The sequence below is a fragment of the Mustelus asterias genome, chromosome 17, assembly GCF_964213995.1.
Source record: "Mustelus asterias chromosome 17, sMusAst1.hap1.1, whole genome shotgun sequence".
Classification (NCBI taxonomy): domain Eukaryota; kingdom Metazoa; phylum Chordata; class Chondrichthyes; order Carcharhiniformes; family Triakidae; genus Mustelus; species Mustelus asterias.
The window spans coordinates 58814781-58841152 of record NC_135817.1 but is presented as its reverse complement, the minus strand read 5'-3'; the positions used below and the strand labels follow the sequence as shown (position 1 = coordinate 58841152).

General features: G+C 45.3%; 1 protein-coding gene across 3 annotated transcripts in view; it reads left to right on the top strand.

Annotated features, from left to right (window-relative positions):
- The first annotated feature begins 3805 nt into the window (after positions 1–3805).
- morc3a (MORC family CW-type zinc finger 3a) overlaps positions 3806–26372 on the top strand; it is a 67259-nt gene continuing 44692 nt past the window's right edge. For 2 of the 3 annotated variants that reach the window (XR_013499921.1, XM_078232770.1), the window contains exons 1-5: positions 3806–4033; positions 5331–5403; positions 20862–20994; positions 23098–23312; positions 24192–24336. Coding sequence is in view for 2 of the 3 variants with exons in the window: in XM_078232770.1 (XP_078088896.1) it covers positions 3926–4033; positions 5331–5403; positions 20862–20994; positions 23098–23312; positions 24192–24336 (674 nt within the window). In the remaining variant the exon portion in view is untranslated. Of the gene's footprint in view, positions 4034–5330; positions 5404–20861; positions 20995–23097; positions 23326–24191; positions 24337–26372 lie in introns of all 3 variants that reach the window. The other variant, XM_078232771.1, reaches the window with a different exon arrangement.

The following is a 26372-nucleotide window of genomic DNA, read 5'->3' as shown; positions in this document are numbered from 1 at the left end:
AGTGGATAGAAGTGATAGCGAGGAAGAAATAGAAATACACGGGGAGAATCGTGGGGAGGAGGAACAGAGCCAAGGAAGAACAAAAAGAATAGAGGATGATGAAAGTAGTTCTGTACATGAGCTGGCTGATGATACAAATGCCCAGCCTGAGCCTATTAGTCAAGGTGCCGAGGGAGGTGAGGACAGGGAAGGGGCCCCATTCCCCACCTGGGACTTGGAAACTATTTCCCTTAGGGACTTCCGTGACCCATAGAAAAGGAGAATGGGATACAGAAGACATGAGGGTGCAGAATCAGGAAGATAGAGTATTAAGACGAACAAAACGTGAGCGACTAGTGAGCACAAATACTATTTGGGAGAAAGCGCAGAAAAACAAATGGTGGAAATGGGCTGAGTATACAGGTCGGAGAAACAGTGATGGGAAAGAGTGTGTGGTATGTGCATCAGAGAAACCTAACACCCAAGTAACCGATATACCATGGGGATCAGGAGACTGTGGAACCAGGCAACAAAGCTGGAGAAAGGAAAATTGCCGTCCATATACCACATATATACGGAATTATACGATAGGGAATCGGAACTACTCGTATGAGAAGATAAACTGTTCCGGATCCGCATGTGCTAACCTTTGTAAAGGTGAGCCGCCGTTGTGTCAATACCACTGCATCCTGTTTGCTGGGGTAAAAAGAGACATCCAAGAAGCCATCTACAATGTAACCCACAAATGTCCAAAGTGGCCAAAAACGGCAATGGACGCTGTCCCAAAGGAATGGAGGGTAGAGCCCGACTTACGAATCCAAGATTGCTATTGGAGGAGAAGCAGAACAGGAATTAGTATGGGAGAATACGCAGGGGAGTGTGTAAGGATTTGGAATACAACCGACATCCGTAGGCTGATCATGCCAATCAAAGGGGGAACGCCACCCCCTCCTTATGTATTAGACTTTCAAGTAGAACAACTGGCCGATCTCTGGTGGCTTTGTGGCCCGGAGAAAGGACTATTGGCAAAATTACCACAGAATTGGAAGGGACTATGTGCCCGAGTTATGCTTGCCCAGAGCACTGTGATACTACCGGTGGAAAGAGAAATTAAATCACAAAGAATTAAGAGGGCATATACCCCTGACCCTACGATAAAATTGGACGCAATCGGACAGCCCCGCGGCATCCCGAATGAGTTCAAAGCTAGGAACGAAATAGCTGCAGGGTTTGAATCCCTCTTTGTTTGGATCACACCCAGCAAGAATACTGAGTGGATCAATTACATCTATTATAATCAGCAGAGGTTTATTAATTATACGAATGATGCCCTGGAGGCCTTAGGAGAGCAGTTGGATGCGACCAGCAAAATGGCGTGGCAAAATCGACAGGCGTTAGATTGGCTCCTGGCAGAGAAAGGAGGAGTGTGTGTTATGTTTGGGGATCAGTGTTGCACATTTATCCCTAATAACACTAATCCAGAAGGGTCATTTACACAAGCCATGAATAAGTTGAAGAATCTTAGGAAAGAAGTGAAAGAAAATGCTGGGTTTGGGCATGAGGTATGGAGTTGGCTGGACAGAATGTTAGGAAGATGGGGGGCATGGTTTGCCAAAGCTGGAGCTGTAGCAATCACAACAATGATCATTCTGGGATTGATATTTTGTTGTTTTCTACCCGCCCTGAGATCCTTCCTTACCAGAGTGGCAGCGCGGCAGATGGTGACACGGGTGATAAGCAGCTCACGCTCAAGAGAAAAAACAGAGGAATGGGAAAACCTTGAGCCGCCCCCGCTGAGTGGATTTACAATGACCTTGGTCGAAGTTGAAACTCGTCACTCTGTAAAATAACTACAATAGTGGAAGATCGCCTTGTGACAACGATAGCACCTTGCTGAAGTCCGCGGGAGACCAGGAGAACTTAGTCTGTACACAGGAATCAGTCTTTTTCCCTTCCCTAGACAAGGGTGGGAAGGTTTTTGGCTGATGACTGTCAGGAGCAGGCAATCTGGAGGAGCGACCCAAGAATCAGAACCTGGATAGACAAATTATGATAAAGTTAGAATAGGGACATTGATCCCTGACCAAAATATTCGGCTCCTCCACATCTCCTGCAAAGAGTGATTAAAATAAAATGCAAATGGGATCGAGCGAGGGGATTATTTGAGCTTGATAATTGGGATGAGGCTAGGGGATAGCCTCAAAGGGGGGACATGTAAGGGAAATTGTACTGGATATTGTATGAGTTAGGTATGGAATTCAGATTCATAGGTCTTAGTGAAATGATAAAGTAGATTTAGGTCTTAGTGAAATGATAAAGCAGATTTAGGTGAGTAGTGAGATGGGTATGTAACCAATGTAACCTAAAGTAACCTCGTGTGACCTAACGTAATCAAACCTAGAATGGATGACCTAATGTAATCAAGTATAGTTGATATGATCAAAGCAGAGGAAGCAGAGAAGTAGTATAGCAGTCACTAATTAACGAAAGCAAACAATAGTCACTTGGGAGAACAATGAATACTGCTCAGTGGTTCAACTTAATGTTGGTCCATAACAAAAAGAGAGAATAAAGTGAGCATGTTTTTTCTAACACATTCGGCCTAAGTCAGCAAAACCACGATTATTGTACAAGCAGAGAAGTTTACATAAGGGCAAGAATTATAACCACCATGGTTTAAGAAACAAAGAGAGGAAACAGGGGGCGACCAATCGCGAATAAAACAGATAAAGAGTCAACTAAAAACAATGGTGGCCAAAGGAAGGTCAGGCTGTAAAGTAAGATAAGATTCAAGGTCGGGCTGTAAAAGTAAGATAAGAATCTTGAGATATGGAGCTGAAATGTACATAAAAAGACTGTAAGCCTGAGGGCTCGTCGGATTGTTCCGGACATCCCGACTTTATTCTGTTGTGCTGGGAAATAAAGTCTACTGCTTGGAAGATCGCTGCTCAGACTCTCTGTTTTAATCGATGTGAATAAATTGTCGTCCTGGGGAACCACGACAGTATTCTATGATAAGTGGTCAGAAGCGTGGGAGTTCACCCCTTTAGAGCGCGGGCAGAAACACAATGTGCAAGAGTTCTCAGAATTAACAAACCTTTATTGTTCTCTAGATTCTTGGTTGCCTGTTAATGATACCCAGTACTTCTACAATGGAAATTTAAGTCAAATACCTGTGCGGCACGGTGGCACAGTGGTTAGCATTACTGCCTCACAGCGCCAGGGATCTAGGTTTTATTCCCGGCTTGGGTCACTGTCTGTGTGGAGTCTGCACATTCTCCCCGTGTTTGCGTGGGTTTCCTCCAGGTGCTCCAGTTTCTTCCCACAAGACGTGCTGGTTAGGTCCATTGGCCGTGCTAAATTCTCCCTCAGTGTACCCGAACAGGTGCCGCAGTGTGGTGACTAGGGGATTTTCACCGTAACTTCATTGCAGTGTTAATGTAAGCCTACTTATAATAAAACTTAAACCCAAATATTGTGCCTGCTCTGTCCAGGGCATCCACAATTAAAAAAATAACCTATAGTGAACCACAGGAGAGATGTTTTTTTCTCCCAAATATGTTGAATCTGGAGGATTATTACCCTGATGCTGACACACAGCACTGCACAGTAAGAAGTCCTACAACACCAGGTTAAAGTCCAACAGGTTTATTTGGTAGCAAATGCCATGACACCGGAAGTTGCCGGCGGACTGAGCAACTGGGGAGACCGACAGGAAGTTGCCGGGGGACTGAGCAATTGGGGAGACCGACAAGAAGTTGCCGGGGGACTGAGCAGCCGGTGGACCGGAATTAGCCGGGGAATCACACAGCTGGTGGGCGTGGCTAGTGCCGGAAGTGCGTCACGGGCGGGCGGGCTGAGTGTGGGTTGAGGCTGAGCGGGGGGAGCTGGAGATTGTAAACAGTGCGGGGCGGGGTGTTCGCCCCGTCTCCACAGCAGCGACAAGATGGCCTCGCTCTCTCTGCGGAGCGGCAGCGCGAGCAGCAGCGCGGGGCTGGGGCTCGGACTGGGACTGGGACTCGGACTGGGAATGCAGGAGATCCCTCTGAGCGCGGTGAGTATGTCGCTGGCGCCGGAGGGGGAACCTCACCCAGCCGGACTGAGGGGGACAGGGTTAGTGTCTGAGGGGGACTGGAGGGACAGGGTTAATGTCTGAGGGGGACTGGAGGGACAGGGTTAATGTCTGAGGGAGGGGGACTGGAGGGACAGGGTTAGTGTCTGAGGGAGGGGGACTGGAGGGACAGGGTTAGTGTCTGAGGGAGGGGAGAGGGACAGGGTTAGTCTGAGGGAGGGGGACTGGAGGGACAGGGTTAGTGTCTGAGGGAGGGGGACTGGAGGGACAGGGTTAGTGTCTGAGGGAGGGGGACTGGAGGGACAGGGTTAGTGTCTGAGTGAGGGGGACTGGAGGGAGGAGGGTCAGTGTCTGAGGGGGACTGGAGGGACTGGGTTAATGTCTGAGTGAGGGGGACTGGAGGGAGGAGGGTCAGTGTCTGAGTGAGGGGGACTGGAGGGAGGAGGGTCAGTGTCTGAGTGAGGGGGACTGGTTACTTTGAGTGTGGGGCACTGGATTTGAGGAGGATTAGTATCCTGAGTGAAGGGTCTGAAGTTTGCATCCTGTGTGGGCAATGGGTGGGAGGAAGGTTATTGTTCTGAGTGAGGTGTTGAAGTGGAAACTTTCCTGCTTCTTGACTGTGATAGAAAAACTCAACAAAGTTTGTTCCGACAAAACAGCTAGTATTTATTTACGAAAGACTGCATGCAGTTTTAGCTGAAAACTTGAGTTCAGAGAGCAGCTGGTACAACTTGCTAATTCCTCCTCAAGCTCATAGAAAGAAACAGTTCAGTATTTATCCATAATCATTATCAGTTTGCGTGACCAGAGCTTATTCAGGAATTCGATCAGTAATACAATCATAAGCAATGTCATTAATCATGGCGCAACTTGCTGACCCCCTAGAACTCTTTGTCTCAACATTCATACCCTTATCTTGTCCTTTGATGTATCAGAAAAGGGTTGGTGACTCCTTCATCCCTGACTATATCTTGTCTTACTCATACAGCCCTCTGGTATGAGGAGTCAATCTTATCAGGCCTTAGAGGTCAGGCATTTTGGAATAGCTTGGTCAGCCGTTCTTGTATTGTACCAAATAGTTGACCAATTTTCCCATCATGCTATTCCTTAGTTCGTACAACTTCACAGAGGGGGCTGGAGGAGCAGGGTTATATCCTGAATGAGGGGGGCTGGAGTGGGTAGGGAAGTGATATTTTAGGGATTTGTTGATTACACTGTCTGCAGTTTGATGATCTTGTGCAGCTCAGTAGCTCACTCTATTATTTTCATTTGCACACAGATGAGCCCCAAGTTCCTGCATACCAACTCCACCAGTCACACTTGGCCTTTCAGTGCAATGGCAGAGCTGATAGGTAAGTGTGCTGGGTCCCAGTCACTTGTATTTCACGCATGTTTGTGTTTGTTCCGTTTTATCTTGAACAACTGATTTTAAAAAAATATTATACTCTCTGTTCAAGTTCTCTCAAATGCTAATGTATGAGGATCAGGGTCTCTTCGAAATGAGCAGCTTGCTTTTTTAAACCTCTGGATTTTTATCATTTATTTTATACACTTGACCTTGTCTTGTAAATGGAAATTCAAGTGATAGGTGTGGTAATTAACAATATTAAGAGCAGCAGCAAGTATTTAAATCAGTTTGATGGTTACATATTGCCAAGCTTGAGTTCAAACTGCTTGGATTGCGGTAGGGAGAGGTAGCTTTTCCTATAAGTGAGTTGTCAAGATTTATCTTGCAGAATGCAAGTTACAGCAACTTTTCACTATGTAGTAGATTCCACAGCTCTGATGCTGATTTTCCATTTTATTTCTGATTCGACTTTCAGTTTCATTTCTGATTCTATGCTTGTTAACTCATGCCTGCTGATCTCTGACCTTGTGGGTTTCAATTGATGGAGAACCCCTCCCTTAAACACCTGCTCTCTGAAAGGGATTATGCCGAATTCAAAGGCACAATATTCATACACTATGTATGCAGTGCATTTCAGCAGCATGTGTTTTAATGTTTTGAGCACAAAAAGTACTTTTAACTGTATATCTCAGGGATGACCTAAGGGTTGATTTGACACTAGTTTGCAAATAGTTGCTTGGTAATATAGAACAGAATAGAGACGTACTGTTGAAGTTTTTTATTTTGCTTTGATCAGGACAGATGCAAGATTGTCAAATTTCAAAGGGAGTGACAATCTATACTGTATGAGAAAAGGATGCTGATTGGTTGGCAAGTCAATTCCGATTGGTCAGAGAGTTGCCATGGCAAATGCACCAGGGAACTATTGCTCCTTTGTTTTATTTAATTCAATAGGGGTGCAATGCCTGGACATGTTTGCCTGCAGGGAACAGATCCTTATCTAAGGTTCCTAGTTGTAATCTTATGAAACTGGACAAACAACCCACAGTGTTCTGTTCATGAAGGGGTGATTTCTCAGGATGTGCAGCTACATTTTGCTAGATGTACTCCTTAGCTTGTTGCTGAACCCAAGAATTTGGAGTAGGAGTACACCGTTCGCTCCTCGTGTCTGCGCTGCCATTTGATAAGATCACAACTGATCTGACTGTGGCTTCCAGTACACCTTCCTGTCTGCCCCCATAACCTTTACCTTGCTTGCTGATCCAACTCATCAATGACCACAGACTGAGAGAAATCTAACTCCCCCTCCTCCCCCACAAAAACAGACACACACACGCACTAATCTCCAATGCGTACAGGCCCAACCTGCAAATCATGACTGTACGTTCTCTAAACTGCTTCTAATGCCCTTTTCTACTTCTATTCTCCATTCCTCTTGCAATAAACGGCAACATTGCACTTGCCTTCCCAATTATTGCTTCATTCATTTACGGGATGTGGGGGTTGCTGGCTCGGCCAGCATTTATTACCCATCTCTAGTTGCCTTTGAGAAGGTGGTGTTGAACTGCCTTGCTGCACCGTCATCCCATGTTTTATGATTCAGATACTGGGACACCCAGATCCCTTTGTGCCATGGAGTTCTGAAGTAATTCCAATATACTGCTTTTCTATTCCTGTGGAATTGGATAAGTTTGCGTTTTCCCACTCAATAATACATCTGCCTTTGCCCACTCATTTAAGCTATCTGAGTCCCTCAAGCCGTCCTCAACCGACCGTCATCTATTAACGATGAGGCGATAGACAGGATTCTCCAGGTCGATATCAACAGTGCCATGAATGACCCACCGGTAGTAGCTGAAGTCACGAAAGCTGTTAGTCAGCTATCTAGTGGCAAAGCCCCAGGTACAGACGTCATACCTGCAGAGATCTACAAAGCTGCTGGTCCTGGTACTTATCGAGAAGCTCACCGAGTTGTTCCAGTCCTTTAGGAAGCAAGGATCCATTCCTCAGGAACTTAAAGATGCTTCCATCGTACACCTCTATAAGAGGAAGGGCAATCGGCAAGTATGCGACAACCATCGAGGAATCTCGCTGCTCTCCATCGCAGGAAAAACCTTTGCAAGAGTCCTGCTAAATTGTCTGGTCACTCATCTGGAGCTGGGCCTGCTTCCAGAATCACAGTGTGGCTTCCGCAAAGGTCGCGGGACTATTGACATGATTTTTGCCGCCGGCCAACTTCAGGAGAAGTGTCAGGAGCAGAATTGCGAGCTCTACACAATCTTTGTTGACCTCGCAAAAGCCTTCGACACTGTCAGCCGACAAGGCCTGTGGAGGATCATGTCAAAGTTCGGTTGCCCCCCCAAATTCATTCAGATGGTACGCCAGTTCCATGATGGCCAGAGTACTGGACGGCGGAGAATCCTCTGAGGCATTCCCAGTCACCAATGGTGTCAAACAGGGCTGTGTGCTCGCACCCACACTGTTCAGCATGATGTTTACTGCCATGCTGAATGATGCCTTCCAGGACAGTGTTGCTGGAATCAGCCTTAAGTACAGAGTGGATGGGAAGCTCTTCAACTTGAGGAGACTTCAAGCTATTACCCAAGTGAAGGAGACTGTTCTGAGAGACTTCCTCTTTGCTGATGACTGCGCCCTGTATACTGGCTCAGAGCCAGAGATGCAAGTCGATATGGACAAATTTTCCACAGCTTGTGACAACTTTGGACTCACCATCAACATTAAAAAGACCGAAGTCGTGCACCAGCCTGCTCCTCGTGCACCAGCCTGCTCCTCGTGCACCAGCCTGCTCCTCGTGCACCAGCCTGCTCCTCGTGCACCAGCCTGCTCCTCGTGCACCAGCCTGCTCCTCGTGCACCAGCCTGCTCCTCGTGCACCAGCCTGCTCCTCGTGCACCAGCCTGCTCCTCGTGCACCAGCCTGCTCCTCGTGCACCAGCCTGCTCCTCGTGCACCAGCCTGCTCCTCGTGCACCGGCCTGCTCCTCGTGCACCGGCCTGCTCCTCGTGCACCGGCCTGCTCCTCGTGCACCGGCCTGCTCCTCGTGCACCGGCCTGCTCCTCGTGCACCGGCCTGCTCCTCGTGCACCGGCCTGCTCCTCGTGCACCGGCCTGCTCCTCGTGCACCGGCCTGCTCCTCGTGCACCGGCCTGCTCCTCGTGCACCGGCCTGCTCCTCGTGCACCGGCCTGCTCCTCGTGCACCGGCCTGCTCCTCGTGCACCGGCCTGCTCCTCGTGCACCGGCCTGCTCCTCGTGCACCGGCCTGCTCCTCGTGCACCGGCCTGCTCCTCGTGCACCGGCCTGCTCCTCGTGCACCGGCCTGCTCCTCGTGCACCGGCCTGCTCCTCGTGCACCGGCCTGCTCCTCGTGCACCGGCCTGCTCCTCGTGCACCGGCCTGCTCCTCGTGCACCGGCCTGCTCCTCGTGCACCGGCCTGCTCCTCGTGCACCGGCCTGCTCCTCGTGCACCGGCCTGCTCCTCGTGCACCGGCCTGCTCCTCGTGCACCGGCCTGCTCCTCGTGCACCGGCCTGCTCCCCGTGCACCGGCCTGCTCCCCGTGCACCGGCCTGCTCCCCGTGCACCGGCCTGCTCCCCGTGCACCGGCCTGCTCCCCGTGCACCGGCCTGCTCCCCGTGCACCGGCCTGCTCCCCGTGCACCGGCCTGCTCCCCGTGCACCGGCCTGCTCCCCGTGCACCGGCCTGCTCCCCGTGCACCGGCCTGCTCCCCGTGCACCGGCCTGCTCCCCGTGCACCGGCCTGCTCCCCGTGCACCGGCCTGCTCCCCGTGCACCGGCCTGCTCCCCGTGCACCGGCCTGCTCCCCGTGCACCGGCCTGCTCCCCGTGCACCGGCCTGCTCCCCGTGCACCGGCCTGCTCCCCGTGCACCGGCCTGCTCCCCGTGCACCGGCCTGCTCCCCGTGCACCGTACACAGAACCCATAATCACAATCAAAGGGCAGAAACTACAGGCAGTGGACCAGTTCACTTATCTTGGCAGTACCCCCTCCCGAGCAGTGACTATTGATACAGAAGTTAACTGCAGAATAGCAAAGGCGAGCTCTGCTTTCAGTAGACTGCGTTCCACTGTATGGGAACGTCGAGGAATCAGTCCAGCAACAAAACTGAAGGTCTACAGCGCCGTGGTACTTACTACCCTCCTGTACCCCTGTGAAACGTGGACTGTGTATCGAAGGCATGCAAGACAACTCAATCATTTCCACATGACTTGTCTTCGCAGAATATTACGCATCAAATGGCAAGACAAAGTACCAGACACTGAAGTTCTCTCTAGAGCAAGTCTACCATCAGTCCACACACTGCTGATGAGAGCACAGACCCGGTGGGCAGGTCATGTCATCCGTATGCGGGACCCAAGCAGTTCCTTTTTGGGGAACTCTCTGCTGGAAGACGCTCGCATGGAGGGCAGAAGAAACGTTATAAAGACACACTCGAGGCCTCCCTGAAGTCGCTTGACATAGACACGGCCATCTGGGAAATGCTGGCACAAAACCGCCCTACCTGGCGCTGCATCATCCACAAGGGCTGTCAAGCTTATGAAGCAAGGTGCAATGCTGAAGCACAACCTAAGCGCGAGCTGCACAAGTCCAGAGCCACCAGCGCAACAACTACAGCGCCTACACAAGTTTGCCCAATATGTGCCAGGACATTCCGTGCCCGAATTGGCCTGATCAGTCACCTTCGGACACCGCATCCAGCCTCATAATGACTAATGGTGTCGAGGTCCTCATCGACGACGATGAACGAACAATAAGCTATCTGAGTCCCTCTGTAGACTCGATATTCTCACGACCGCTTAGTATTATCGGTAAATTTAGTTATCATACCATCAGCCTTTCATCCTAGTCATTGAGAAAGACAGTAAACAGCTGAGGCCCAGCACTGATCCCTATGGTATTCCACTAGTTACAGCTTTTCAACCTAAAATTGATCCATTTGTCCCTACTCTCTGCTTCTTGTTAGCTAACCAATCCTCTGTTCATGCTAATAAGTGACCCCCAACACCATGAGCTTCTATTTTGTAAAGTAGCCTTTGATGTGACACCTTGTCGCATGTCTTTTGGAAATCCAAACGTGCAGTATTTCCAGCTTCCCGTTCCACCTTGCTTGTTACTTTCTTGATATTCGGCAAACATGATTTCCCTTTCTCAAAACCGTGTTTTCTCTGCCAGATTGTATTTTGATTTTCTAAGTGTCCTGCTTCTAGCCTTTTCCTAACTTCCCTCATTAACACAGGATTGCAGAATCGTCTTTTGAATAATGCCCTAAACATGACACTTGACTTTGAAACCCTGGAGGTTTAGGCGGGAGGGCATGAGCTATGGAAGTTACAGTGTAGTGGATGGCCAAGTGCAGCAGAAAATAGGTTTCTTCTTGCAGAAATTGCCGTGGAAATTAGAGAGGGATTTCCAATGATTGATTCTCAAACTTTGAGCCTTGATTGGAGCGTGGATCACTTGGACACCAGATACCCCTTTGGAGAAAACCGGTCATTATGGAATCCCTACAGTGCAGAAGGGGGCCATTCGGCCCATTGAGTCTGCACTGACAGCAATCCCACCCAGGCCTTATCCCCATAACACCACATTTTTACCCCGCATCCCAGGACACTAAGGGGCAATTTAGCATGACCAATGAACCTAACCCACACATCTTTGGACTGTGGGAGGAAACCGGAGCTCCTGGAGGAAACTCACGCAGACATGGGGAGAACGTGCAAACTCCACACAGACAGCGGCCCAAGCCGGGAATCGAACCCATGTCCCTGGCGCTGTGAGGCAGCAGTGCTAACCACTGTGCCACCTTGCCACCCCAGTCATGAGCTGGGTTGCTACCATCAAGGATTTCAGGTTGTTCAGATGCTTTTGTTGACTGAGACCCCCTCTCCAGTCGATTGACAGACGCAACACTTATTCTTGAATCAAATCACTTTATTGAACAAAATAGAATATCCCAATGCCTATCACTATACTCTGTTTAAAAAACACAAAATTTTACCACCTCCTGCTACCACTGCAAATTCCTCATTATAGGTTTAAACAAACAATACTTACCTAATGACTTGTAGTGAAGTTGTGGAGACATCACAATCTAATTGTGCCCGCCAGGTATGAACGGGGAAAGAACTCCTCCTTTAAGCCCAACTGCTTGAGGCTATGTTCTTCCACGATGGTTTTCTATAGGTTGTCTCTGATTTTGCTAAGCCTGTGACAATACTTGTATCTTTCTTGGGACTGTCTGTTTGCAATTCTTTGTTCCTTCAGATCACTTCAGATGTCCAGTTAATGGCTTCCTATCCATTATGATAACTATTCCTTACTTCAAGTGTGACAGGTGATTGTTTACAACCATTTTGCTAATCTCACATACATCCCTGGCACTTAAACTGTTAAAACTCACCTTTTGAAGTCCAGACCTCCTGCTGTCCTGTACCCTGTGGCAGATTCCTTATGATTCCTTGAAGAGTCTTTTTGGCCACATTTCCCATCAATCACTAGTGTCTCTAATTTAGCCAAGTTTCCAGCAATATTTGGCCAGGACCACACTTTGAATTCTTTTTGGAATTAGTAAGGAAGCAGCTGTATTGCACATTTGAAATAAGGCGATAATTTTGGATGACAATCTTGTCTTATGAAGAGAGAGTGAGCAGATTAGGCCTATACTCGCTGGAGTTTAGATGAATGAGAGATCTTATTGAGGTATATAAGATTGTAAAGGAGATTGACAGGACAGATGTAGAGTGGACATTTCCCCTTCAGAGTTCCTCAGAAGACTTGGGAGTTGGAACTGGAGTTCAGCCAATTGCAGGTACAATAACTTGGCCTCGCCTAGCTGTGTCATATTAGGAGAAACATACATGCAATGTGATTCATTGCTGGTAATGAATAGAAAATTCAAGTCTGATGCAGGAAAGTGTGGCACAAGCAGAAAGGGCATGATCCACATCAAAATGTCTAATTTTTAAAAAATGTATTCATAAAATGCGAGCCTCCCCAGCAAAGTCAGAATTTGTTTCCTATTCATTATTACCCTGGCGAAGATGTTGGTGAGCATGCAATGGCTGCTGTCCAAGCGGTGTAAGTGCATTCTCAGCACTGTTAGGGAGGGAGTGCCAAGAAATTGACCCCGCGTTGATGAATGGCGATTATATTTAAAAGTCAGAATGCCATGTGACCTGGAGGGAGCCCCTATCTGTCTGCTGCTCTTGTTCTTTTGGATGGTAGAGGTTGCAGATTTGGATGTTGCTGTCAAAGGCAGCTTGCAAAGTTGCTGCATTGTATCTTGTAGGTGGTGCGCACTGCTGCCACTTGTGTATCGGTGGTGGAACAAGTGAATATTTAACTTGGTGGATAGGGTGTTGATCATCCAGGCCAGTGAGGGCTTTGGAGGTACACTCATCAAGCAAATGGAGACATAATGTAAGCACTAGGAGCAGGAGTAGGCAATTCCACCCCTCGCGCCTGCTCTGCCATTCAATACAACCATGGCTGATCTGATCTTAGCCTCATTACCGCCTTCCTGTTCACTCCCCATAAACTTTCATCCTGCTACTCATTTAAAACCTATCTATCTCCTCAAATTTGGTTAGCGTTCCGGCATCCACCACAGTCTGGGATAGAGAATTACACAGATTCTCGACTCTTTGAAGTAATTCCTCCTCTGTGTTTTAAATCTGCCACACCTTGGCCTAAAACTAGTTCTAGAATGTCCAATGAGGGGAAACATCCATCCTGTCAATCTCCGTTAGAATCTTCTATACCTCAATTAGATCTGTTATTCATTTAAACTCCAGTGAGTTATAGGCTTAAATCGCTCAATCTCTCTTCATAAGACAAGTCCTTCATCCCTGGAATCAATCGAGTGAACCACCTCTGAACTGACTCTGATGCATTTACGCTCCTCCTCGTGTAAGGAGACCAAAACTGTGCGCCGTATTCCAGGGCGGTCTCACCAATGCCCTGCACAGTTGCAGCAGCACTTCCCTATTTAGCAATGAATGTTAAAATTCCATTTGCCTTCCTTATTACCTGATGCATCTGCATACTAACTTTCTGTGACTTATGCATGAGGAGACCCAGATTGCTCATGCATTTTGAAGTTTCTCTACATTTAGATTTTCCTTATTCTTCCGACCGAAATGCTTATCCATGTTGAATTCTATCTGCCAAATTTTGGCTCGCTCAGCTAACATATCCATATCCATTTGTAAATTATTTCCTCATTGCAACTTGCTTTCCTAACTATTTTAGTGCCATCTGCAAACTTGTGCTAGTTAGGTGCATTGACCCTAACAGGCGCTGTGGTGTGGCGACTAGGGGAATTTCACAGTAACTTCATTGCAGTGTTAATGTATGCCTTACTTGTGACGAATAAATAAACTTTATACATTCTTTTTTAAAAAGTTTATTTATTAGCCACAAGTAAGGGTTGCATTAACACTGCAATGAAGTTACTGTGAAATTCCGTAGTCGCCCCTGTTCAGGTACACTGAATTTAGCATGGCCAATGGATCTATCCCTGCATCCAAGACTGTTCTATCACACTCTGGCTTGTGCCTTGTGAATAGTGGATAGGCTTTGAGGGGTTGGGAGGTGAGTTACTGGAGAATTATCAGCCTCCCGACATACTCTTGAAGCCACAGTATTTATGTTCAGCGATGGTAATGCCATCGGACATCAAGAGGAGGTGGGTACATTCTTCCTTGTTGGGGATGATCTTAACTTGGTCCTTGTGTGAGACGCTACTTGCCATTTATCAACCCAAATCTGAGTGCTGTCCAGTTCTTGCTGCTTGTAGACTTGAACTGCTTTGTTTTCTGAGGAGTTGAAAATGGTCTTGTCCACTGCAATCATCAGTTAAGCATCTCACTTCTGAGCTTATGATGAAGGGAAGGTCATGAAGCAGTTTAAGACGGTTGGGCATGGGCATTACCATGAAGAACTCTAGGCGTGGTGTCATGGGGCTAAGATCATAGAATTCCGACAGTACAGAAGGAGGTCATTCGGCCCATCGTGCCTGTACTGACCACAATCCCACCCAGGCCTTATTTCTGTAACCCCATGCACTTCCCCAGCTAATCTCCCTGACACTAGGGACAATTTAGCATGGCCAATGAACCTAACCCACACATCTTTGGACTGTGGGAGGAAACTGGAGCACCCGGAGGAAACCCATGCAGACACGGGGAGAAAGTGCAAACTCCGCACAGTGATCAGAGGCCAGAGGCCAGAATTGAACCTGAGGCAGCAGTGCTAGCCACTGTGCCACCGTGCTGCCCAATAATCTCCAATAACCACGGCCACCATGATTTGTGCTAGGTATGACTTCCAATCGATGGAGAGTTTTCCCATAGAACACTTTGATGCCACACCCCATATAAATGCTGCCTTATTGTCAATGATTTGTCCTTTGTGAACAGGTCCTTTGTGAACAGGCCTATGTAAGCAATACTTCACATTATCGGGAGTGCTGGTCTTATAGCTGTACTGGAACAGCTTGGTTACACAATGAAATGATGTTTGTTTGGCCTTTTATACATTTTTGTATAAAATGTATATATTTTCATGTATTTTTATTCTTTATGTATACATATAAGTAGATATCCTTTTGTGTGGAACCTCGGGCTCCAAAGGAGCTTAAGGTTACTTACTTAGCTCTTAAAGCTGCTTTTACTAAGCAGAATAGACCAGAATGGAATGTAAAGGCCTCCAAGAGATAAGACCCTGAAGTCTTGAAATAAGGGAGGTAACAAGGATAGATGCAAGTAGTCTTCATGTGAATTGTATTTGGCTGGTCAGAAAAGGCATGTCAGTGCATGATCAATGACAGGGTAGGGTGTGATTAAGGAGAGAGGGGGGGCTAATTAGATGAGTATGGTCCTGATCAGGTTTGCCAGATGGAGAAAAAGAACATCACCAAAGGCAGCCTCCTCGTGGCACAAGAACTGCTAGCAAGTTAGGAGAAAGCAATGTCTGATCCCAGACTGTGTTTCCCATTTGTGGTTGAAACGACTTGTCTAAACCTGTTAACCACTCCCTAGTAATCGTTCCGATTTGTGACATTGAATTTACCTCCCTGTCTACCTTTTTGTCCGGCAAAAGTATAGTCAATCTTAGGTTCTGAAACACACAGATCTGTTGCATAAGTGGAATTTTAAAAAGATGTGTGATAAAGTATTCACTAGACTTGTTGGTAAATTCAAAACCCATGATTTAAAGAGACAGACAGCACAAATTCACAATTGTCTAAGGAACTGGTGAAATGGTCAAACACGGCAGAAAATGTGGACTTATGTACTTGCATAGCATTTACAATACAGGAACAGGCCATTCAGCCCAACAGCTCTATCTGTACCAATGTTTATGCTCCACTTGAGCTGCCTCCCACCCTACTTCATCGCGCCTGTCAACATATCTTTCTCTTCTGTTCTTCCTCATTTGCTAATCTAGTTTCTTGAGTGCGTCTATGCTATATGCTATTTTCTAAATTTCTTGCTGGGTTTATTGGTGACCATTTTATATTTATGGCCCTCAGTTTTGGACTTCACAAGTGGGAACAGTGAAATCTATCCTAATGAAAAGTTTTATTTATTGGTCACCAAGTAAGGCTTACATTAACACTGCAATGAAGTTGCTGTGAAATTCCCCTAGTCGCCACAGTCCGGCGCTTGTTCGGGTCAATGCACCTAACCAGCACGTCTTCTAGAATGTGGGTGGGAACCAGAGCACCCGGAGGAAGCCCTTGCAGACACGGGGAGAACGTGCAAACTCCACGCAGACAGTAACCCAAGTTGGGAATCAAACCCGGGTCCCTGGTGCTGTGAGGCAGCAGTGCTAACCATTGTGCTACTGTGCTGTCCTTTCATAATCCCATTAGTTCACCCCTCAGCCTTCTCCCCAGAGGAGAGTCCTGCTTGCACAGTCTTTCCTAATGGCTATAACTACTTGGTAGGTTTTTTTTTCTATCTGTCATAAACATGCAATTATCCGACTGTTTCAAGTGCACTTAGTGCAATAGCCCACAGTGTCATATGGAAAGCTGACAATATCACTGCAAGAAACTGCCAACTAATGTAGGGCCTGGCAAACCACTCTGTGCAGAGTCAGAGAATCCTTAGGGAAATGGACTGGCTCCCAAGTAGGAAGCCATCTGATTTGAAGCAGAACAGAATTAATGGGGTGTTAATATCCAAGGATGGTTCAATCAACACTATATCAAGTCCTCAAGCCCTAACTGTATGCACAATGAGGAGAGGCAGCAGACACCCACTTGTGATTCAAAATGAAGAGAGGCAATATGAACTAAAGGGGGATGCAAGGACAGATACCTGGGAGTGTTTGAAGGTGAAAGGGCCAGTTTCGAAGGCTTTTTAAAGAAAAAGCATAAGGGATCCTTGCTTTAGTTAATAGAGTACAAAGTAAGGAAGCTATGCTGAAGCCATATAAACACTGGTCAGGCTTCATCTGGAGTACTGTCTAACTATGGACACCGCACTTTAGGAATAGTGTCAAGACCTTGGAGTTGCTGCAGAAGAGATTTTCTGGATGGTCAGGGGATGAGGGACTTCAGTTATCTGGAGGAAACTCAAAGCTGTTCACCATAAAGCAGGGAGCATTAAGAGGCAATTTGATGAGTGTTCACAATACCCAGCTTTGAAAGAGAGTGATTCTAGCGGCCGACTGATCGGCAAGCAGAGGGTACAGATTTCAAGTGAAAAGAACTAGAGGTGATGAAGGGAAATTATTTTTTTTTATCAAAGTGAGCTGTTGTAACATGTAATGCAATCTGGTTTAGAATTAGTAATACTGGAAAGAGATTTTGGATGGATACTTGGAAGGGGAAATGTTTACAGGGTGATAGAGAAAGAGCGAGTGAGTGAATTGATTCAGTAGGGCCTAGCAAAGAGCGACATGGGCATGAAGAGTCAAATGACTGACAGCTGTATCATTTGACATACCTTGTCGTCATGTTTTTTTCTGCTCAATTGCTTTGATTTGGAGATTATAAATATCAATGTTAGTGGACAACTATCACTGCCAATTTTTTTCACAGGTCTACACGATCTCTGCTACTGTTGTGGTTACTATAGTGAACACTTTTCACTGCAATCACCATCAGGTTTTATTTTCTCTTTTTTTTCTAAATAATGTATATTTTATACATTAGTAGATTTCATTTGAAATTGCTTATTACAAATCAGAGGGTAGGTTCTCTGATCACTTGGTTGTTTCCTCTCCTGTCTTGTTGTCTTGTCACCTCTACTTCTCCTTCGCTTTTGTGGTTCACCCTTTTCCTGTTTGTGTTTTTATTTCTCGGCGCTGGCTGTCATACTTGGCCGTGGTTTGCCTTGGCTGACGTAATGAGATTTGGTTCTATCGTTGTTCCTTCATGACCACATGACAGCTCAGCAATCTAACACAATTGAATTAGTTAGACTAATCAAGCTACCATGATTGAATGAGAGTTACATTAATGTTTGCAACTTTGTGGACTCCCTGGTTTTTGTTGACCTTTCTTATCTCTGCTATTGTTCTTAGTTGTTCCAACTTGTAATTAAGCAAAGATCTAAAGTAGAAACACAGAATATTTTTAAGGCAGAAATAGGTAGATTTTTAAGGCAGAAATAGGTAGATTCCTGATAAAAAGAGGGTGATAGGTTATTGGGGTTAGGCAGGAGGTTGCAATCAGATTAGCCACAATCTTATTGAATGACAGAGAAGGCTTGAGGGGCCAATTGGCCACCTGCTCCTAATTCATATGTTTGCATGCAAATGTGCAAAATGGTGTAAACAATAATTACATGCTGGCATCTTTTTGAACTTTGGAGGAAATAATAGCAAATTGGATTATTATGGAAAAATGGAAAAAGATTACAACATGCTACTGTGCAAAGGGACCTGGGGGTCCTTGTGCATGAGACGCAAAAACCCAGTCTGCAGGTGCAACAAGTGATCAAGAAGGCAAATGGGATGTTAGAAACCCTACTGTGCAGAAGGAGGCCATTCGGCCCATCGAGTCTGCACCGACCACAATCCCACCCAGGCCCTACCCCCAGATATTTACCCACTAATCCCTTTAACCTACGCATCCCAGGACACTAAGGGGCAATTTTAGCATGGCCAATCAACCTAACCTGCACATCTTTGGACTGTGGGAGGAAACCGGAGCACCCGGAGGAAACCCACGCAGACACGAGGAGAATGTGCAAACTCCACACAGACAGTGACCCGAGCCGGGAATCGAACCCGGGACCCTGGAGCTGTGAAGCAGCAGTGCTAACCACTGTGCTACCGTGCCGCCCATGTTGGCCTATATCGCAAGGGGGATAGAATATAAAAGCAGAGATGTCTCGCTGCATCTGTACAGGGCATTGGTGAGGCCGCAGCTGGAATACTGTGTGCAGTATTGGTCCCCTTATTTGCGAAGGATATATTGGCCTTGGAGGGAGTGCAGAGAAGGTTCACCAGGTTGACACCAGGGATGAAGGGTGTTGATTATGAGGAGAGACTGAGCAGATTGGGTTTGTACTCGTTGGAATTTAGAAGGCTGAGGGGGGATCTTATAGAGACCTATAAAATAATGAAGGGGCTGGATAGGGTAGAGGTGGAGAGATTCTTTCCACTTAGAAAGGAAGCTAGAACTAGAGGGCACAGCCTCAAAATAAAGGGGGGTCAGTTTAGGACAGAGTTGAGGAGGAACTTCTTCTCGCAGAGGGTGGTGAATCTCTGGAATTCTCTGCCCACTGAAGTGGTGGAGGCTACCTCGTTGAATATGTTTAAATCACGGATAGATGGATTCCTGATCGGTAAGGGAATTAGGGGTCATAGGGATCAGGCGGGTAAGTGGAACTGATCCACTTCAGATCAGCCACGATCTTATTGAATGGCGGGGCAGGCTCGAGGGGTTAGATGGCCTACTCCTGCTCCTATTTCTTATGTTCTTAACAAGGTTGACAATCATTCTTTAAAAATTATTATTGTCACAAGAGGCTTACATTAGCACTGCAATGAAGTTACTGTGAAAATTCCCTAGTTGCCACACTCCTGCACCAGTTCGGTTACACAGAAAATTTAGCATGGCCAATGCATCTTGGCTTTGCCACTACAATTTCAGACAAAATGAGCGTTGTAAAATTACTCAAACATGTCAACACATTGAATATGACATGGTTTCTCTCCATCGATGCTGCCTGAGTATTGCCAGGTTTTTGGTCACCTGACCTTGTATCTCCTTGTATGACTCGGTGTCAAATCTTATTTCAAAGTTGTATGGAATGCCTTGGGAAGTTTGACTAGATAAATGTCCGGATTATAAATACAAATTGTTTATTAAACTATTAAGATTGTTAGCTGATGATGCACTCATAACACCTTTAGGACTACCCCCTGTTTCCCAGCATTGGATTTGGGGGATTCAGAGATGTGCTGGGGAATCCTTCTTGGAAGTTTCCACATAAGGGTTTAGGCAGCGATTATCCAGCAGGGCCAACTTCCCTTGGACAATTGCTCTGGGCTGGGAACCATCCAAAGTGGTTTTAAATAATTAACTTCGGACGGTTCAGCTGGTTTTGCACTCATAGATACCCTGAAAGAGATAGAAATTGGGATATCCTAATGTGCTTCCAATGTATTACTTTTCTGGTATAGTCACTATTGTAGACGAATGTGACAGCTAGTCTGCATGCTGCAATGTTCTACAAACATCAGTGAATTGAATAATCTGCTTGTGCAGATGTTGGTTGAATGGTAAATATTGGCCCAGGACACAGGAAAATTACTACCATTCCAGTGCACTGAGATGAGAGCAGTTAGGATTTTGGTTTCATGCATCATTGGAAACACAGCAATTATCACAGCATAATATTGCAAGTACTATGCTTGATACCTGATGACTTGTGTAACTGTTTTGGCAATGGATGATTGCAACCTTGTAAAATGTCTGGTGTGCTTGTCCAGAACTTTCACTTCTTGGCCTCCGTGTTGAGAAACTATGGAAGTAGATGGTCTTTAGTGTATAAAGAGTAGACCTCTTCATTATCTGAGGTTGCCAACAGCAATCCAGTAAAACAAAGGTGTGCATTTACCCTGTAGTGCTGCTTTTACCCATTGGATTCACTGGCATAATTTAAAATGTTGTCTCCTCTACTTTGTGCACATATAGTTTAATGGAAAACATTTTTAGGTTTGAGAAACCAGAATGGTTCTCACTGTCATGGATCCTTCTTTCAAATATATAATCTTTTTTAAACAAATTAACTGAAAAGTTACTGTGATTGATTTTCTCCTGAAGGGTGTAATGTCCTGCAACTTACTATGCAAAGGAAGTGGTTTGCTAAATAATATGCTTTTTGTTTAATAGTATCTAAAATGGGTTTACTTAAATAATAATCATGTTTTGTTCTATTATTTGACTTTTGTTTTACTTTTCCAGATAATGCATATGATCCGGATGTAAATGCAAAGCAGATGTGGATTGATAAAACCCTCATAAAAAACAGGATTTGCTTGATATTTGCTGACAATGGACAGGGGATGAATCAAAACAAGTTGCACAAAATGTTGAGGTAAGTTGTTGCTTTTGTTATAAATTAACTAAAAGACTATCACTGAGGTACATTCTATTCACGATAATTCAAAGCTCTTATGCTTAAAATTAACCAGGAATTTGAGTGGAACAACTTTGAAGTATGAACAGTAGACAATTCCTTGATATACTGGTAGCTTTTCTGGTTGAATTTTACATGAGATCACATCATGTTGGTGCAAGCAACAGCTTAAAGTAATTGGTCATAGCTCCGATTGCACAATTATGGGACTCTGTTTGAAAGCTGCAATTAGCGCTATTTGGTTGTCTTATAGACTGTAAACTGCCGTTTTGGGGATCAACTGGAAACTACTGAGAGACTGAAACTAGTCCAAGATACATATTTCAGTGATTCTGAATCCCTTTAGAATGAAGAAAGCACCTGACAATATAACCACTCCTTTTTGGAAAAAGTCATCAGACCAGTGTGTATAGACTAAAGTTTGTACAATTATAAGGACACCCACATGTTCACTGGTGAGAGTGAAAAGGCTTGAAATGATTCAGCAACTGCACTTGTTTGTACTTGTATAGCACCTTTTAACATAAAACATCCCAGGAGCCTTCACAGGAATGTTAAAAAGCAAATTTGACACAACTTATTCGGAGATAATGGGGTAGATGACTACAAGCTTGGTCAAAGACGTAGGTTTTAAGGAGTGTCATCAAGGAGGAAAGAAAGGTTGAGAGGTGAAAATGTTTAGGGAGAGAATTCCTGAGTTATTGGGCTTGGCAACTGAAGGTTGGATGCTCAAGAGGCCAGAATTGGAGGAGCACTGATCTCTTCACAGCTGTGGGGCTGGAGGAAATAACTGAGGTTGCATGGAGCAAGCTCGTGGAGGGATATGAAATCAAGGCATTGCTTAACTAGAAGCTAGTGTAGGTCAGTGAGCATGGGATAATGGGTGAATGGGACCTGGTGTGAGTAATTACATAGACAACAGAGTTTCAGATGACTTCAAGTTTATGAAAGGTTGAATATGGGAGGCTGGCGAGGAATGCTTTGGAATAGCCAAGTCTAGAGGTAACAAAGGCATGGATGTGGGATTTCAACAGCAGTTAAGCTAAGGCAATAGCATTATCTAGAAGTGGAAGTAGACAGCCTTAGTGATGGCACAATTGTGATCAGTAGCTCAGGATCAAATATGACACCAAGATTGCCAACCGTTTGGTTCAGCCCCAGACAGTTGCCAGGGAGCGGGATGGAGTTGGTGGTTTAGGAATGGGGATTGTGGTGACCCAAGATAAATGACCCAAGATAAAAGCTTCAGTATTCTTGATATGTAATTGGAGGAAATTGACGGATTTTGTAACTATATTCTGAGGATCTAGAGACAGTGGAGGAGTCAGCAGATTTAGTAATGAGTTTCGAGCTGGATGTCATACATGTGCAGACTGATACTGTTTTCAAAGGTATTGTGGGGGGGGGGAACACACGTAAATAATAGGAGACCAAGGGCAGGTCCTCGCGGGACACCAGACATAATGGTGCAATATCAAGAAGAGAAACCGTTGCAGGTGATTTTCTGGCTACGATTAAGCAAAAATGAATGAAATCGGACTGTTTGGCATTGGAGAGGCCTTGGAGGAGAATGGTGTGGTCAGCTTCCTTGAAGGCTGCAGACAAGTTGAGAACAATGAGGATGGATAAGTTTTGTTACAGTAAGATCTGGTTTTGATAGCCATTTTGATACGATGGCCATAATAGGAGAGATTTAAAAATGCTTCACAAGCATAAGACTGAGTTTAAGGACTTGAGAGGATTGAAGGTTGGGGATTGAGCAGTAGTTTGCAAGAGAAATGGACTTGGGTTGGTTTTGGAGGAGATGGGTGATAATGGCAGATTCCTGCGCAGTTGGGGTGTTCAAAACATTTGGCTGTCATTTAAGATTAATATATTTTGTAATCCAGATTTTTTAACTTCTCATTCCAGCACTGCAATACTAAATTATTTGTTTGTATATATATATTATATTTTGGGATTTTGCAAGTTTGTTTCTTCAAGTTTGAAAAGTGAGGTACTATTTTAGTTTGAAACGTTTAAAATTTATCTTAATGCAAGTTTATTTCTCGTTCCTCCCAGCTTTGGATTCAGTGACAAAGTGGCAATAAATGGTCATGCTCCTGTTGGCCTTTATGGCAATGGTTTCAAGTCTGGATCTATGCGGCTGGGAAAAGATGCAATGGTTTTTACAAAAAATGGAGAAACGTGCAGTGTGGGCTTCTTGTCTCAGACGTACCTTGAAGCAATAAAAGCCGAAAACGTGATTGTACCAATTATTACATTTAACCAGAACAATATCCTTTTTTGGTTGAAGATAATTGTTTAAGACACTACATTATCTGCCCGTCCTTTTCTCCAGCATAAGCATGTTTGTGACTGGGATTGTCGATGTTCAACTTAGTTGCCAGGGGATGTGGAACATTTCCTATTGAAAAGTGACTAGTGTATACTTGGCATACCCATATGTTGTTTTGTTTGAGTAGCTGAACACAATGTTCCGTGTTGTGTTACAGAATTCTCATTCAATTGTTCCCTGGCATAGCATATTAGTACTCTGCAGGGTTTTTTCTTCATTTGTGTGATGTGGGTGTCGCTGGCAGTATTTGTTGCCAATTCCTAATTGCCCTTGAAGCTGATGGTGAGTCGCCTTCTTGAACCACTACAGCCCATCTGGTTTAATATTCCATGATATTGGGGCCATAGGCAATGGTGAACATTGCCTGGAAATGCCAACGCGTGATTTGGTCATGGGGTGGACCTGGTGCCTGATACTGTCCCTGCTGCAAAAGTGATCAGCAACAGGCAATTTGGCCTTTTTGTTTATTTACCCTACGTCAAGGACACTGTTGTTCCTTTTTGCTGCCACAGCTATGACCCGGAACTGACTGCAGGAAACTCTGAATTGAATCAGCAAATCTGTGGTTAAATGAGGACTATATGGGGAAGATAAGTATTTTCTTCTTAGCTACCACTAGAAGTATTTCCTTGAAATGTTTCTATATCTTGAGTCTGAGAGGTCTACCTTATCTGTGTGTGTGTGTGGGCCTTGTATATTCACAATATTCTTTGAAAGTTTGGTTAAAATTCATGGCAATCAGAAATGTTGACGTGCTGTTGAGTTACAAGCTGTTGCATATTGAATATATGCTTGTATTCCTTAATACCAGTCTTACAAAAGCTTGTCAGTGAGGACATGCAGTCCAGTTTGAAAGCAATTTTACAGCATTCTTTATTCAGTACGGAAAAGGAGCTCCTGGCAGAACTGGATGCTATTTGTGGAAAACGAGGAACAAGGATTATCATTTGGAATGTAAGAATGTAAGTTAAACTCAGTTAATTAGTACCTTAAGAATATAAAAGTTATGATAGAAAGGGGGGAATCGTAGTGGGCCGGGGGCGGACCACACAAAGGTTCATTGGCCTCGGGCGGGATTCTCCGGTTTTGGCTGGAGAATCCCACCCCTTATTGTAATGCTCAGACTAGATGGGAGGTGCAGTAGCTCTCACTGATTTATAGACTTTTTAAAAAAATTATATTTTGAACTGCTCATTTCCTGGTGTCTGATATGGTCGTGGCATTATAAAATTTTGCAGAACAGATTGAGGCACTTTAGCTCACCACATTTGAGCTGGCTCTCTGGAAGAGCAGCCTACTTAGTCCCAGTTCCCTACTCTTCCCTACTTAGTCCCATTCCCCTGGTCTTCCCTCATACCTGTTGTGAAGGGCACAGCGGATCATCGATAGATCTCCCCGTGGGATTCGTGGATATGAGCTTCCTTATTGACTGCAGGGGCTTGTCTAATGACAAGAGGTTCACAGGGTCTTTTAAAACCTGCTGCTCACCCCAGACCAGCTTTGTAGGTCCCGAGGTGTAGACTGTCTCGTTGTAAGCCATGGGTACGGCCCTTTGTTTGGTACATGATAAAGGGTCTTTCGTGATGGCAAACTGGCATTTTGATTTGATTTATTATTGTCACGTGTATTAGCATACAGTGAAAAGTATTGTTTCTTGCGCGCTATACAGACACAGCATACCATTCATCGAGAATGAAACAAGAGAGTGCAGAATGTAGTGTTACATTATAGCCAGGGTCTAGAGAAAGATCAACTTAATGCAAGGTAGGTCCATTCAAAAGTCTGATGGCAGCAGGGAAGAAGCTGTTGTTGAGTTGGTTAGTACGTGACCTCAGACTTTTGTATCTTTTTCCCGATGGAAGAAGGTGGAGAGAGAATGTCTGGGGTGCGTGGTGTCCTTAATTATGCTGGCTGCTTTGCCGAGGCAGTGGGAAGTGTAGACAGAGTCAATGGATAGGAGGTTGGTTTGTGTGATGGATTGGACTACATTCATGACCTTTTGTAGTTCCTTGCGGTCTTGGTCAGAGCAGGAGCCATACCAAGCTGTGATACAACCAGAAAGAATGCTTTCTATGGTGCATCTGTAAAAGTAGACAGGGACATGTTCTCCACTACACTTCCTGAAGTCGATGACAATCTCCTTCATTTTGTTGACATTGAGGGAGAGATTATTATCACCGCATCAGTTCACCAGATTCTCTATCTCATTCCTGTACACTCTCGTCATTGTTTGAGATCCGATCCATTATGGTGGTGTCAGCAAACTTGAAAATCGAGTTGGAGGGGAATTTGGCTACACAGGCGTATAAGGAGTATAGTAAGGGGGTGAGGACATGAGGACACAGCCTTGTGGGGCACTGCTGTTGAGGATGATCATGGAGGAAGTGTTGTTGCCCGTCCTTACTGATTATGGTCTGTGAGTTAGGAAGTTCAGGATCCAGTCGCAGAGGGAGGAGCTGAGGCCCAGGCCACGGAGTTTGAAGCTGAGTTTCGTAGGAATAATGGTGTTGAAGGCTCAGCTGTAGTCAATAAATAGGAGTTTTGACATAGGTGTCTTTGTTATCTGGGTGTTCCAGTGTTGAGAGTAGGGCCAGGGAGAAGGCGTCTGCTGTGGACCTGTTGCGGTGGTAGGTGAACTGCAGTGGATCCAGGCATTTGGCTCAATTACTATAATACCCCTTTAAAAAGTTTCTTTTGCAAACTTTGATTCAGTTCCCGCGTGGATCCACTTCCACCTCTGTTCCTTGGGTTATTCCATGTCCTAATGTAAACCTTTCCATGTATTTGGTGATGATCTTGAACAGATACACTCTAATTACTGACGCAGTAACCAATGGAATTCTGTTTCTTATCAAAACCCCATGATGTTTGAACACCTCAGTTAGATCTTCTCTAATCTCTTTTGCTCCAGTAAGAACACCAGTTATAATAGCCATGATTGTCATTTGAAGGAGTTTAGTTTAATTTCTGGAGCTAAATTTTATGGATTAAAATAAGC